At 34.6% G+C, this 16,671-nt stretch overlaps 2 protein-coding genes across 4 annotated transcripts; both read right to left on the minus strand.

Moving 5' to 3' along the window:
* Positions 1-2,162: 2,162 nt before the first annotated feature.
* On the minus strand, positions 2,163-14,790 carry pkz (protein kinase containing Z-DNA binding domains). 3 transcript variants are annotated; one of them, XM_042737593.1, is made up of 11 exons: positions 14,108-14,790; positions 6,940-6,978; positions 6,686-6,805; positions 6,237-6,359; positions 6,039-6,161; positions 5,759-5,806; positions 4,982-5,162; positions 4,762-4,899; positions 4,579-4,680; positions 3,076-3,138; positions 2,163-2,995 (listed from the first exon to the last, which is right to left on the minus strand). In XM_042737593.1, the coding sequence occupies exons 1-11, from the start codon at positions 14,566-14,568 to the stop codon at positions 2,870-2,872; spliced, it is 1,524 nt and encodes a 507-aa protein (XP_042593527.1). In that variant the 5' UTR covers positions 14,569-14,790; the 3' UTR covers positions 2,163-2,869. The 3 variants fall into 3 exon arrangements, with proteins under 3 accessions (XP_042593527.1, XP_042593526.1, XP_042593528.1); XM_042737592.1 differs by having other exon boundaries at positions 4,982-5,165; positions 14,108-14,783; XM_042737594.1 differs by lacking the exon at positions 14,108-14,790 and adding an exon at positions 7,128-7,791 and having other exon boundaries at positions 4,982-5,165.
* Positions 9,999-13,026, minus strand: LOC122139485 (interferon-induced, double-stranded RNA-activated protein kinase-like). The gene is made up of 6 exons (XM_042737595.1): positions 12,817-13,026; positions 11,974-12,157; positions 11,754-11,891; positions 11,578-11,676; positions 10,913-10,975; positions 9,999-10,832 (listed from the first exon to the last, which is right to left on the minus strand). The coding sequence occupies exons 1-6, from the start codon at positions 12,894-12,896 to the stop codon at positions 10,707-10,709; spliced, it is 690 nt and encodes a 229-aa protein (XP_042593529.1). The 5' UTR covers positions 12,897-13,026; the 3' UTR covers positions 9,999-10,706.
* Positions 14,791-16,671: the final 1,881 nt, after the last annotated feature.

A 16,671-nucleotide genomic window follows, 5' to 3' on the forward strand; every position in this document is an offset into this window, starting at 1 on the left:
CACTTGTCTAGACATTAAATCAATAGCAGATGCATTTGATTACATTACATTAGAATTGCATCAGTGTCTCAGCAATGGATGCTCTGCAGTGAATGGGTGCCGTCAGAATGAGAGTCCAAACAGCTGATAAAAACATCACAATAATCCACAGCACTCCAGTACATCAGTTAACATCTGGAGAAGACAAAACCTGAAACAAATCCAGCATTAAGACGTTTTAACTTCAAACTATTGCTTCCGGCTAAAATACAAGTCCATAATCCATAATAACTCTTCCTGGAAGTAACGATTTGAAGTTAAAACATCTTAATGATGGTCTTTTGTCTTCTCCAGATGTTAACTGATGGACTGGAGTGCTGTGGATTACTTGTGGATTATTATGATGTTTTTATCAGCTGTTTGGACTCTCATTCTGACGGCACCCATTCACTGCAGAGCAACCGTTGATGAGACACTGATGCAATGCTACATTTCTCCAAATCTGATGAAGAAACAAACTCATCCTTATCTTGGATGACCTGAGGGTGATTATACAGTATTTTCATGTTTTGGTGAACTATTCCTTTAAGAAGCATGTGCTCTCTAGTACAATAAACAGTGATGTTGTTCTTGCCTATAATATACTCATTCATATCTTTTTCTTTAGACACACACTGTAACTGCTCATCCATTATAAAAGAGTGTTGTTTTGCGTCTGCTCGTGTCTAATGCCTCCATTCATTCAGACGTACAACAGAGCATTTGGGCTTATAGTGACGTGTGCGATCACAGTTGGCAAGTGTTACTCTGCTAAATTAAAGCTACATACATAAACTCAAATCTGCAATAAGTAAATACTAGTGCTGTCAAAAGATTAATCGTGATTAATCACATCCAAAATAGAAGTTTGTTTTTTTACGTGTGTGTACTGTGTATATTTATTATGCATATATATATAAATACACACACATGCATGTAAATATTTAAGAATTTTATATTAAATATATTTTTATACAATATAGATTATATAAATATAAATATATACACATGTAAATGCATGCAAATATTTTCACACACATATATTATGTAAACAAAAACTTTTATTCTGGATGCGTTTGACAGCACTAGTAAATACTATACAGTATTTCCAGGCATCCAATTTGAACAGACAAATGTTGTTAAAGAGATATTTCTCATCGTTTGCTCACCTTCATGTTGTTCAAAATCCAAATGACTTTCTTTCTTCGGTGGAGCACAAATGGACAAATTCTGACAAATAATCATGCTGTACTTTTCCATGAAGAAGAAAAAAAAAAAAAAAAAAAAAACGTAACTGTTCAGTTAAAAAAAAATAGGCTAATTGTGTAAGTGTATATAATTTACTTTTTTCTTTATCCATGCTTTTTAAATGTTTTATGTCATGTTGGACTTTCATGACAAATTTCAGGGTTGTTAATATACTTAAATAGCATATTTGGTAACTTAAAACGTTTTCACGTTTAAAGTATGCATGTTATAGAACAAAACCTGGTCTCTTGCAGTAATGTTAAACACATAAAACTGACAGACTAGAAGAGAAAAGCGATTGCGTCAGAGTGAAATCCGCGCGGAAACAGCGACACCTCGCGAACTACACGAGCACTTACACCCTGCCCTGTGTTGGGATGAGAGCGAAACAAATCATTAAAAAGTCTCAAACCATACAAGACATTTGTTTAGAAGCTTTCGTAGCTGAGATCATTATTGTTCAAATGCCTGTGTACCGGTTGTACGTGCAGATTAATATGCTTGTGTAATAGTTTGAGCAAATACTTGATTATTTATGTGTAAAGGGATGTAAATAAAGAGCTAAAGTTACTTACATAAGAACACGAAACATTAATCTTGATATTTTCAGTCAGGATGGACTGCTTCGGAGTGAAACAACCAATCTAATAAAACAACATCACAGAATTCATCAGACTTATTGTTAATACACACTGAGATTTACTTGCTTTTCCCTCCAAAATGATGTCACTTCCTGGAGGATGATGTCATTAAGCAATTCACCTTTGAATTTACAAACAAACAGACCAACAAATTAATAAATAAACAGTAATACTGAGAACACAATAGAAAAAAAATACAATGATTAGCAATGAAAACAAAAAAAAGTTCACAATTTCAAATAAACAAACACCTGCAATTTTTTCAGATTTTATTAATAAACTGCCAATGTTTCATTTTACAAGGCAAAATGGTAACATCCTTCCAAATTAAAGCATTGAAATACAGTTCAAATATAAATCTATAGTTGTTTTTTTGTCACAAAGTAACAATTTCTTACAAATTGTGATTTTTTTTATCCAATGTCAGAACACATGATGTTGATATTAGTGACACATTTTCTTTTTTCTTTTTTTATTCCACCCAGCATAAACAGTATATTTGTCAAGAAAGTCGACTTGAGCAGCAATCGTCCCAGCAAGCACAAAATGTTATAATATTGCATTTCGGTTGTAACTGCAACTTTGATCATCTTTCAGTTGCAATTAAATTTAAGATGTAAATCCATGTTCATTTTATGCAGCTAACATTGCAATAACGTTGTGAAATTACATTCATGTTGGGATTTCTAAAAGTAGCCTCACAACATCAATATCATGTATTTTTATGATGAAAACGGAATGAGACTGAACTGTAAACTTTTAAAATATTTCAAATATACTAGAAGAAATCTTATAATTAATAATTTTTAAAATCACTCGCCAAATTTTCCACATTTTATCTTATCACCTTAATCAGAGAACAATAAATAGTTCATTAGATCATGAATAAATCAATTAAAGGTAATTCATTATTCTGAAAGGACCCAATCAAACTGCTGAGACAGTTTCTATACACACAAATCTCAGACGGTTTTCTGGCTTAACAGATTCTGATCCAGAGAGAAAAACTTCTCCAGTTTTTCTTTTATGTCTTTTGCATGTGGTCTGTGCTCTGGTGAATGCGACAACATCTTCGTGATGAATTTACTCTGAAAAAGAAGCATGATAAAGTTATAAGCTAAACTCGGTCCAATCAATATTTATCAGACGGTAAAATCAAGTTCCTTACCTCAGTTTGATAACTGTCACTGAACCCTTCTGGAAACCTATGATCTCTCAGATCTGGCCACAGCTGCAACATCAGGAAAACAAATCACTTAAACAATATGTAGCATTGTATCAGTGTCTCATCAATGGATGCTCTGCAGTGAATGGGTGCCGTCATAATGAGAGTCCAAACAGCTGATAAAAACATCACAATAATCCACAAGTAATCCACAGCACTCCAGTCCATCAGTTAACATCTGGAGAAGACAAAAGATGAAACACATCCAGCATTAAGACGTTTTTAACTTCAAACCATTGCTTCCGGCTAAAATATGAGTCCACAATCCATAATAACGCTTCATCCAGTGAAAAACTGCTCAAATAATTTTTTTAGAGCTGTTTTGGCTTGTAAACAGTGCGTGATCTGTGCAGATTTTACTCCTGATTCAACTTTTTCACTGGAGGAAGCATTATTATGGATTATTGACTTAATGCTGGATTTGTTTCAGCTTCTGTTTTCTCCAGATGTTCACTGATGGACTGGAGTGGTGTGGATTACTTGTGGATTACTGTGATGTTTTTATCAGCTGTTTGGACTCTCATTCTGACGGCACCCATACCCTGCAAAAGACATTTTACATTTTTTTTTTTTTTGCAAATATGGGTAATAACTGTGCTTATAGTTAGGGATGCACCGATACCACTTTTTCAGTACTCGCCCGATACCGATACTTTTATTTTTGGTACTTGCCGATACCGAGTACCGATACCAATATTTTTATTGCATTTGTACATTTTTTAAATATTGGGTACAGAAACCAAAATAGTATGTATAATGCTAGCTGGTTACCTTCATTTATTAAATAAATACAGTCTAAACTAAATTTATTCAGACATCTTCAACATTTCTCACATTATCACAGATTATTCTCTACAGTTTAGAAGATGGTAATAAAATATGACAAGAACTCAGAGTTAAACTGAGTCAGAAAAAATTCAGCTTGATAATGTTAGATAACTTGCGTGTGCTGAGTGAGTGAACATTAAAGATCACACGACAGAAGTGTGGGTGCGCTCTCTCTCTCTCTCTCTCTCTCTCTCCCTCCCTACTGTTAAGTAACTTGTGCATTGTTTTACTTACTTGTTTTTGACATATCCGACCAAACTACAAACTTTTCTGTGATGAACTGTATATTCACTCCACAAGCTCGCGCATCTCTGCCACCGCACGCTCAATCCACTCAGTGTGCTTTATCAGCTCGCGCACTTCAGCTACACAGACGTCGATACTGAATGTTTAACATTATATTCATTGCATACATATACTTCGTAGACATCCTTAATTTCTAATAACTCCATTCTGCTGTCTGTTGTTCTGTTGTCTGTGTTTCTTTGTCAGAATATGGCACATATCACATGCTGTGTGGTATCAGGGCATTTTAACGAGTACGAGTACAAGAGCTCAGTATCAGTGCATCCCTTCTTATAGTATCACTACTGATGACTGTCATCAAATACTACTGACCTTTACTCTTTCACTACCAGTAGATATTTTCCAGAGCATCTCAAACCATACGAGTCCAAGGGGAAAAATGTCTGTTTTTTCATCATAATTCTTCTTATTTTTCTAAGGAAAACAATTATATATATATTTTTTAATTAATTTATTTATTTAGCAAAAAATTAAAAATAAATAAAAATGCATTACCTGTTCAGGACTCATGTAAGTTGGTGTTCCTCTGTTTGACCTCTCTATAGGGTCACCATTTTGATCGGTCTGAGCCGCCACCAGCCCGAAGTCTCCGATCTTCACTTTGCCATCAGCACCGAACAGAATGTTATCAGGCTAAAAGGACAGAACACATGGGTAAAATGCTAATTTGTTTAAACACAAGTTAAGTTGCCTCCCAGCAACAGAAATGAAATACCTTCAAGTCTCTGTGGATGAGCTTCTCTGCGTGGATGTATTCCACTCCAGTGATGATCTCATAAAATATTTTATGGATTTCCACTATGCTTCTCTGTTTTTCCATCTGATTTCTCGTCTTTATCCAATCAGTCAGTGTTCCTCCCTCGCAGAACTCCATCTGAATAAATAAATATGTCCTGCTGCTGAAATAAAAGAGTCACATGGGTCAGTATTTAACATTGCAATGCACAGTATTGTCCTGAACGAGTCATATCATGCTTTTTTTCAAACCACTATTCATTATATTTAAATGAAAATACGTCTTAGATTTATGCTGAAGAAATTTAGAAATAACTTGCTTCTATGATCATGAAAAATATATATCTTTGGATGCGAAATGACTAACAACATTAACTCAGGGTTTGCCATTTGGCTTCATATTGTTTAAACTGCTCCACCCTTCAATAACAGCCTCTTTCATCACATTATGACAGATTCATAATTCAGATTCATCTATTCAGATCAGACGGAAATGCACATGGAATTATTATTATTATTATTATTATTATTTTTTGTAAAAAAATAAACCTCAGCTCATTTCCAACACTGTTATTCTTCAGAAGGAAATAGAGTTTGGGTATTTTTGGACCTATTTAAAAGTTACAATAAAATAACATCTGATATTTCAAAAGAGCAAAGAAAATTTAAGTCCTCATTATACAAGCCCTTTAAACAATGCAGTTGCTGTGTCATAAATTTCCATCAAGCAAATAAACACTGATTTGAAGAGACTAACCTGTCAGTTCTGTTGTTTCCTGAGGCCTCAGCAGCAGCGGATGCTGATCTGAGAACAGACACAGTTACACTTACATTTACATTCATGTATTTGACAAATAGTTTTATCCAAAGAGACTTAAAAGTACATTAGGGCTACATTTTATTAGTAGATGAGTCTGCTGGCAATAAAACCCTTGATAGCAGACACACTATTACTAGTTTACCCTAAGGATCTCCCTAAAGGAGCTAATACAGGAGCAAAATAAAGAAGTGTCTCATATGAGGAATGCTGGACATACTCTGTCACACTCAGACTTTCCATTCCTAATGTGACATTATCATCTTCATCTTCATCGTCTTCATCATCCTCATCCCTCTCTTCACAGCCTTCTCTGTCAAAGGTCACTACATCTGAAGAAGTGCTGAACATAAAACACATAAACCTCACTGTTGAGAAGCACTGAATGTTTCATCAAAAGTGCAGGAGACTTGCTTACTTGGACACTTGGTTTCTTTCTTGGTTTGACGTCCAGTCGTCAGAACTTGGCCAGCATGTGATGTACCGCACTATGTTTGGGTGATCTAGACGGGCCAATGCCTTCACCTCAGAATCAGCTTTCCTGTATTAAATCAATAAATGAATAAATAAAAAAGAATGAATAAGTAAATAAGTAAATGCTTAAATTAATGAAAAAAGAAGTTAATAAAAAAAAAATGAATGAAATAAAATAATAATAACTGAATAAATAAATAATGATTATGAATAATTGAATGAATGAACGAATGAACAAATAAAAACAATAAATAAATGAAAGAAAAAGAATTAATAATTGAATTAATTAATTGCATTATTCAGTTTTTTTTTTTTTGTTGTTGTTTTTTGCCTCATAATCATGAAAACTGCTATTTAAATATTAGAAATGTCCTTATGACTTGTAAAACCTACCTGGTTAAGATGACACTCTTTACAGCGTAGATCTTGCCATCATATTTATGTTTTACTTTATAAACACAGCCAAAGCCTCCTTCACCAAGTTTTGCGATCACATCAAAACTGTGAGACAATCTATAGATGATACATACATGTCAAAAAGCAATAAAATCATTATGCATTATCCTATAAACAAAACTTTCATACTTTGTTATATCTGAATTAAACAAGATATTTCTGGTGGACACGAAGCTGTCCAGCATGCTTACCCTGAAACCAGTCCATGATCACTGGGACAGGAACTGGAACTAATCAATAACAAATCATGTTTAATTATTATCCAAACATTGGCACAGCGTAAAAATAAATAAATACAAAGAAAAAAAACCCACACCAAACAGTCAGTATAAATCACTACTGTAGGCGAAGTGTTTATAATAAAACACACAACACAGACCTCTCTTGGCTGAAACTATCATCGCTCCACTCCTCATTCAGAGTCCACAAATTGCTTTTGCTGTCCCTCCTAACTTTCCCCTTCTCCTCCATACTGTACAGCTGTTTGTTGATGCTTTGTCTGGACTGTCCCAGGTCTGTGGCGATCTGACGGGCTTTTAAACTCCCTGACCTCATCAGCAGATCCTCCACATCTTTCTCCACACTTGTGTCTCTTGTCTTCTCAGACTTTTGCTCTGGTTTGAGTTTGATCTCAGATTTATTCTCGATAAGGTCCCAAACAGGAGGCTGTTCGTCAGTTTTGAACACCTGATTTGATCTCTCCAGGCTGTACAGATGATTTTGCACGGTGCGTTTATCTAGTCCCAATTTATTAGAAATTATCAACGCCTTGCTTTTGCCATCTCGCCTCAAGAGGTCACAGATCTTTCTCTCCATTTCACTATCGGCAGGCATTTTGCTTCAGTCAGGAAGGTTTTTAATATAATTTAGATGCTGTCAGAGTGTTGTATTCTACCTTCTCTGCTCGGTCTAGAGACCAAAAGTTTCAAAGTTCCGCGTCGATTTTTAGACCAGTTTTCTTCAGCTCTGTTTCGATTCAATCTCGCTTTCCTCAGCGCCACACTTCCAGACATGTGTTATAACAACCCCAGCCCAGCTTTGAGTTTCGAATCGTCACCATCATAAACTTTTATTACGTATATTATCATATACGTTACACAACACCATATTACAGAAGAAGGGAATGACAGATTGTAGCATAGGCTACATGATGAATATGGCAAGCCGTTTTAACATTTATTCATTCACAGGATATATGAATTCTTGATATAAACAAGTAAATTTCCACTAGTTAAGATGGTAATTATTGATATCAGGAATTAAATTTTGACAGTAAAAAAAATAAAATTCTTGATATCTGTAATTGTATTTTCACTAGTTAAATGTCACTGCCATTCAAATTCAATTGTTGATATCAAGAATTAACTTCTTACTAGTTAAAATTCCGAATGCACATATCAGAAATACAGTTCTTACTAATAAAAACCTTTATTTTAGATATCATTAATTGCATTGTTACTAGTAAAAATGTGAATTCCTGATTTCAAGAATTCATTTGTTACTTGAAATGTTAATTCTTGATATCTGTAAATGTATTTCAGCATTTTGCATTTGTCATTTCTGATATCTAAAATGACTTTTGTTAATAGTAACAAATCACATCCATGATTTTAGAAATTAACAGTCACTAGTGACATTTTAATTATTGATATCAAAAATGAACATTTTTACTAGTGGCCATTTAATTGTTGATATCACGAATAGACATTTGTACTAGTAATCACGTGATTACTGATATCAAAAACAAAGTTTTTTACTATTAAGATTTATATTAATGATATTTGAAATTGGAATTTTAACTAGTAAGAAATCATTCTTGATATCAACAATTGAATTTGAATGGCATATGGTGACATTTAACTAGTGAAAATAAAATTACAAATATCAAGAATTATATATTTTTTTACTAGTTGAAAATTCCTGATAGTAAATATAGCCATTGTTACTAGTAGAAATCCAATTCTCCAGCTGTTAACTGATGGACTGGAGTGCTGTGGATTACTTGTGGATTATTGTGATGTTTTTATCAGCTGTTTGGACTCTCATTCTGACGGCACCCATTCACTGCAGAGCATCCATTGCTGAGACACTGATGCAATGCTACATTTCTTCAAATCTGATGATGATACAAACCCATCTACATCTTGGATGACCAGAGGGTGATTATACAGTATTTCCAGGCAACCAATTTAAACAGACAAATGGTGTTAAAGAGCCTTCATGTTGTTCAAAATCCAAATGACTTTCTTTCTTCGGTGGAGCACAAATGGACAAATTCTGACAAATGTTAATGCTGCACTTTTCCATGAAAAAAAAAAAAACGCATCATAAGTGTTCAGTTTGCAAAAAAATAAATGTGTGTTTATATTTTACTGTTTTCTTTATCCATGCTTTTTAAATGTTTTATGTCATGTTGGACTTTTATGACAAATTTTAGCACTGGTAATGTCTTGACAGGATAGGAATGAAAAAATAAAAAATCAACAGCGAAATCCGATATGAATCAATTTGGGCTGTATAATAGATGCTATTGAAACCTCCTAGTTGACATCTTGCAATTACGGTAATTATGACATTAATGACTAGATCACAACATTAATTTCGTATAGATCTACCGAAAATAACAATAAACTGACAGACTAGAAGAGAAAAGCGATTGCGTCAGAGTGAAATCCGCGCGGAAACAGCGACACCTCGCGAACTAGACGAGCACTTACACCCTGCCCTGTGTTGGGATGAGAGTGAAACAAATCATTTAAAACAGTCTCAAACCATACAAGACATTTGTTTAGCTGACATCATTATTGTTCAAATGCTTGTGTACAGGTTGTACGTGCAGATTAATATGCTTGTGTAATAGTTTGAGCAAATACTTGATTATTTATGTGTAAAGGGATGTAAATAAAGAGCTAAAGTTACCTACATAAGAACACGAAACATTAATTTTGATATTTTCAGTCAGGGTAGACTGCTTCAGAGTGAAATAAACCCATCTAATAAAACAACATCACAGAATTCATCAGACTTATTGTTAATACACACTGAGATTTACTTGCTTTGACCTCCAAAATGATGTCACTTCCTGGAGGATGATGTCATTAAGCAATTCACCTTTGAATTTACAAACAAACAGACCAACAAATTAATAAATAAACAGTAATACTGAGCACACAATAGAAAAAAATATCCAATGATTAGCAATGAAAACAATTAAAAAAAGAGTTCACAATTTCAAATAAACAAACACCTGCAATTTTTTCAGATTTTATTGATAAACTTACAATATTTAATTTTACAAGGCAAAATGGTAACATCCTTCCAAATTAAAGAATTGAAATACAATTCAAATATAAATCCATGGTTGTTTTTTTGTCATAAAGTAACAATTTCTTACAAATTGTGAGTTTATTATCCAATGTCAGAACACATGATGTTGATATTAATGACACATTTTCTTTTTTCTTTTTTTATTCCACCCAGCATAAACAGTATATTTGTCAAGAATGTCGACTTTCAGCAATCGTCCCAGCAAGCACAAAATGTTATAATATTGCATTTCGGTTGTAACTGCAACTTTGATCATCTTTCAGTTGCAATTAAATTTAAGATGTAAATCCATGTTCATTTTATGCAGCTAACATTACAATAACGTTGTGAAATTACATTCATGTTGGGATTTCTAAAAGTAGCCTCACAACATCAATATCATGTATTTTTATGATGAAAACGGAATGAGACTGAAGTTTTGAAACTTTTAAAATATTTCAAATATACTAGAAGAAATCTTATTATTAATAATTTTTAAAAATCACTCTCCAAATTTTCCACATTTTATCTTATCACCTTAATCAGAGAACATTAAATAGTTCATTATATCATGAATAAATCAATTAAAGGTAATTCATTATTCTGAAAGGACCCAATCAAACTGCTGAGACAGTTTCTATACACACAAATCTCAGATGGTTTTCTGGCTTAACAGATTCTGATCCAGAGAGAAAAACTTCTCCAGTTTTTCTTTTATGTCTTTTGCATGTGGTCTGTGCTCTGGTGAATACGACAGCATCTTCGTGATGAATTTACTCTGAAAAAGAAGCATGATAAAGTTATAAGCTAAACTCGGTCCAATCAATATTTATCAGACGGTAAAATCAAGTTCCTTACCTCAGTTTGATAACTGTCACTGAACCCTTCTGGAAACCTTTGACCTTTCAGATCTGGCCACAGCTGCAACATCAGGAAAACAAATCACTTAAACAATATGTAGCACTGCATCAGTGTCTCATCAATGGATGCTCTGCAGTGAATGGGTGCCGTCAGAATGAGAGTCCAAACAGCTGATAAAAACATCACAATAATACACAAATAATCCACAGCACTCCAGTCTATCAGTTAACATCTGGAGAAGAGAAAAGATGAAACAAATCCAGAATTAAGACGTTTTTAACTAAAATATGAGTCCATAATCCATAATAACACTTCCTCCAGTGAAAAACTTTTCCACTCAAATATTTGTTTAGAGCTGTTTTGGCTTGTAAACGCTGCTTGATCTGTGCAGATTTCTCTCCTGATTCAGACCAGAACACTTTTTCACTGGAGGAAGTGTTATTATGGATTATGGACTTAATGTTGGATTTGTTTCATCTTCTGTCTTCTCCAGATGTGAACTGATGGACTGGAGTGCTGTGGATTACTTGTGGATTATTGTGATGTTTTTATCAGCTGTTTGGACTCTCATTCTGACGGCACCCAATCATTGCAAAAGACATTTTAAATTTTTTTCATGCTTATAGTATCACTACTGATGACTATCATCAAATACTACTGACCTTTACTCTTTCACTACCAGTAGATATTTTCCAGAGCATCTCAAACCATACGAGTCCAAGGAAAATGTCTGTTTTTTCATCATAATTCTTCTTACTTTTCTAAGGAAAACAATGATATGATTTTTTTTTTTAAATTCATTTATTTATTTAGCAAAAAGAAAATAAAAATGCATTACCTGTTCAGGACTCATGTAAGTTGGTGTTCCTCTGTTTGACCTCTCTATAGGGTCACCTTTTTGATCGGTCTGAGCCGCCACCAGCCCGAAGTCTCCGATCTTCACTTTGCCATCAGCACCGAACAGAATGTTATCAGGCTAAAAGGACAGAACACATGGGTAAAATGCTAATTTGTTTAAACACAAGTTAAGTTGCCTCCCAGAAACAAAAATGAAATACCTTTAAATCTCTGTGGATGAGCTTCTCTGCGTGGATGTATTCCACTCCAGTGATGATCTCATAAAATATTTTATGGATTTCCACTATGCTTCTCTGTTTTTCCATCTGATTTCTCGCCTTTATCCAATCAGTCAGTGTTCCTGCCTCACAGAACTCCATCTGAATAAATAAATATGTCCTGCAGCTGAAATAAGAGAGTCACATGGGTTAATATTTAACATTGCAATGCTCAGTATTGTCCTAAATGAGTCATATCATGCTTTTTTTCTTTTCTTCAAATCATACATTTAATATCAGCATTTTGTGTTAGCTATGATGTTAGTTTTTTTATTATGATTTTCCACTCTTTTATCTGGTCCTTGAATTGAGATTACATTGTAACCAAATCATCTGCAAATTTGAGACATATTATATTTGTATTATTCATTATATTTAACTGTAAATACATCGATTTATGCTGCCATAATTTAGAAAAACATCACTTCGATGAGCATGTGTTTTGCTGCTGTGCCTCTCTGGATGTGAAACGACTAACAGCATTTACTCAGGGTTTGCCATTTGGCTTCATATTGTTTAAACTGCTCCACCCTTCAATAACAGCCTCTTTCATCACATTATGACAGATTCATAATTCAGATTCAACTATAGATCAGACGGAAATGCACAAGATTTAAACAGATGGACGTTTTTGCACCTATTTAAAATTTACAGTGAAATAAAATCTTTCTATTCCAGATATCAAAGAACATTTGATTGCTCATTACATGAGCCCTTCGAATAATGCAGTTGTTGTGTAATAAATTTAAATTAAACAAATAAAGTCACTGATTTGATGAGACTAACCTGTCAGTTCTGTTGTTTCCTGAGGCCTCAGCAGCAGTGGATGCTGATCTGAGAACAGACACAATTACATTTACATCCATGCAGACACTTTTAACCAAAGAGACTTAAAGTACTAAGAGCTACTTTTTTATTAATAGATGCATCTGCTGGGAATAAAAACCCCTGACCAGTTGACACACTGTAATACTACTTTACTCTAAAAGGAGCTAATACAGGACCGAAATAAAGAAGTGTCTCGTAAGAAGAATGCTGGACATACTCTGTCACACCCAGACTTTCCATTTCTGATTTTTCATCATCATCATCATCATCATCATCATCATCCCTCTCTCCACTGCCGGCTCTGTCAAAGGTCACTACATCTGATGAAGAACCTGGTGTGCTGAACATAAAACAGAGACTCACCGTCACTGTTGAGAAGCAATAAATGTTTTATCAAAAGTGCAGGAGACTTGCTTACTTGGACACTTGGTTTCTTTCTTGGTTTGACGTCCAGTCGTCAGAATCTGTCCAGCATGTGATGTACCGTACCGTAATGTTTGGGTGATCTAGACGGGCCAGCGTCATCACCTCAGAATCAGCTTTCCTGTATTAAATCAATAAATGAATAAAATAATAAAAAATAATGAATGAATAAAAAGTACATATTTCAATGTACTGTATATAAAAAATAATAATAATAATGAATGAATGAATATTTGAATGACTGACTGAAACAAATAAAAACAATGAATGAAAATTAATGAATGAGATTTTTTTGTGCCTCATAATCATGACAAATGTTCTTTTTAAAATTAGAGATGTCCTTATGACTTGTATAAACTTACCTGGTTAAGATGACCCTCTTTACAGCGTAGATGTGTGATTATGACTTGTATAAACTTATATGTGATCACTTTATTTCTTTTACTTTATACTAACACTATAATAAAAAACATTAGCCAAAGCCTCCTTCACCAAATCCATGCATTGTGATCACTTTCCAAAAATTCTGCAGTATCTACAGATGACACTATACATGTCTAACGTCAATAGCATGCAAGGAAAGACAATAAAAACAACTAAGCATTCATCCTATGTGAAAAAAACATTATCGAATTAACTTAAATCAAAGTAAAAAAAATTGCCACAAGATATTTCTGGTGGACACGAAGCTGTCCGGTATCCTTACCCTGAAATTGACTCGGGACAGGAACTGAGTCATTCTGAACTGAACAACAACAAATCATTTTTAATTATTATCCAAACAGTCAGAACTTTAAGTATTTTTAATAAAACACACAACACAAACCTCTCTTGGCTGAAACTATCATCGCTCCACTCCTCATTCAGAGTCCACATATTGCTTTTGCTGTCCCTCTTAACTTTTCCCTTCTCCTCCATACTGTACAGCTGTTTGTTGATGCTTTGTCTGGACTGTCCCAGGTCTGTGGCGATCTGATGGGCTTTTAAACCCCCTGACCTCATCAGCAGATCCTCCACATCTTTCTCTTCACTCGTGTCTCTTGTCGTCTGAGACTTTTGCTCTGGTTTGAGTGTCTGTTTGATCTCAGTCTTATTCTCCGTAAGGTCCCAAACAGGAGGCTTGTTGTCAGTTTTGAACACCTGATTTGACCTCTCCAGGTTGTACAGATGTTTGTTCACGGTGCGTTTATCAGGTCCGATTTCTTTAGCAATTACCAAAGCGATGCTTTTGCCGTCTCGCCTCAAGAGGTCACAGATCTTTCTCTCCATTTCACTATCGGCAGGCATTTTGCTTCAGTCAGAAAGGTTTTTAACACAGTTCAGGAGCTGTCAGTGAGTTGTCTTCTACCTTCTCCGCTCGGTCTAGAGACCAGAAGTGTTATAGCTCCGCGTCGGTATTTAAACCAGCCTTCTTCAGCTTTCTGTTTCGATTCAATCTCGCTTTCCTCGGCGCTAACACGCCCATGCCAGCTCTAGGTTTCGAAACGTCACTATCATAAACTTTTATTACGCAAGTTAACAAATACAGTACACAACACACCAACAGAATGGATTAATACATTGTAGCATACATCTATAACCTAAAATACAAAATTTTAAATAAGGTGTAGTTTATAGGTGATTTGGGAACATAGGCCAGTATAATGGATTAGAATGTACGCCCATTCTCTTAACTGATTTATATACTTTATATATATATCCCCTACTTAATTCATTTAAAAGCCTAGAAAAATGAAAAATAGTTGTCATGTTCGCAGAGAAGGTAACAACCCGTTCTCAGTTTACAAACTTTAAAATCGATCTCTTTAGGCAAAGACTACAGAATATCCTTAAAGGGATACTCCATCCCAAAGTGAAAATTGTGTCATTAATCACTTACCCCCATCTCGTTCCAAACCCGTAAAAGCTCCGTTCGGAGAATAATTTAAGATATTTTGGATGAAAACCGGGAGGCTTGTGACTGTCCAATAGACTACCAAATAAAAAACAGTGTCAAGGTCCATGAAAGGTATTACAGTTGTCGTCAGAATATTCCATCTGCCATCAGACGTGTAATCCGGGTTATATGAAGCGACGGGAACACTTTTTGAAACCGAAGAAAACAACAATAACGACTTTATTGAACAATTTCTTTGTCAGCAGTCTCCTCTGTGTCTCTTCATATCACCGTATGCTGTGTATGCTCTTCTGTATCATCCGCGCCACAAGGATGCGCTGTTTTATTTCAAATCAAAGCTAAATACTCGTAGAAACTAGGGGTGTAAGAAAATATCGATACACGTGAGTATCGCGATATTTTGTTTGGCGATAATGTATGGATTCTCAAAAACGGAATATCAATATTTAAAAAAAAAAATCATACAAAATTCATGGCAGTTGTTTCGTTTTGAGTTTTCAGTCTTTGTCTCTGAACGACGGTGAGAGTAACAGGAAATACTAGCATTAGGGCACGCCATTAATGTTAGCATTAATATTCGCTATTCGCTATTCGCTATTCGCTGCTAGTAATGGAGGATGAAAGAACTGTCCCTGTTCCTGGTTCGGTGTACAAAGCTGAAGTGTGCCGTCATTTGGGCTTTTGTGGTAACGTCCACCGCGGGACCGTGGAGAGGGCACCGTCTCGGTCCCACCGTGTCCCGTGTTAAGAGGGGCTCCCACGGGGCGGGTCGAGGTGGGCGGTAGGGTCACCGCGCAGCTTTCTCTCTTTTTGGGGGCGTTTTGTGTAGTTGGTGTAATCCTGTACGCACCTTTTTATTGATATTAAGCAGATGTCATTTTTTGTTCAGATCAAAATGTTATGACATTGTATCACAATTGTAAACTGAATATATATATATATATATAAAATACATGTGTGTATATATATTCCTTTATTTTAAATGTATTATACATTTAACTAAAGGATCCTGCAAGCACGTAAGTTTACACGTACTGCACAAAAAGTGGTTCAATATCGTTGAATGTTACAAGGACTGATTATTGCAAATGCAATTCTGTATTCTGGTTAAATAATTTTTATTTACTTATTGCTAAGGTTTGCATATGGTGGTGTGTTCTTACAACATAAAGCACTACCAATTTTTGCTATAAGTTTGATTGCATCATGTAATATAATTGCTGTTAATAGTGTTCATTGTCTGTTTGATTATATATTTAATTGATTTCTGCCATATGCACATAAACTGACAGTCACCACTGATAAGCAACTACTAAATATTGTAGAAACTTAATTTTCTGTAAAGTTGCTTTGCAATGATTTGTATCGTAAAAAGCGCTATACAAATAAATTTTAATTGAATTGTGTTCTTAATGACAGCTTTCCTAAAAATATATCCTATTCCTAAAATAAGAAATATCCCAATATATCACATTGCTGACAGTATCGCAACA

This window comes from Cyprinus carpio, chromosome B13 (genome assembly GCF_018340385.1).
Source record: "Cyprinus carpio isolate SPL01 chromosome B13, ASM1834038v1, whole genome shotgun sequence".
Taxonomy (NCBI): Eukaryota; Metazoa; Chordata; class Actinopteri; order Cypriniformes; family Cyprinidae; genus Cyprinus; species Cyprinus carpio.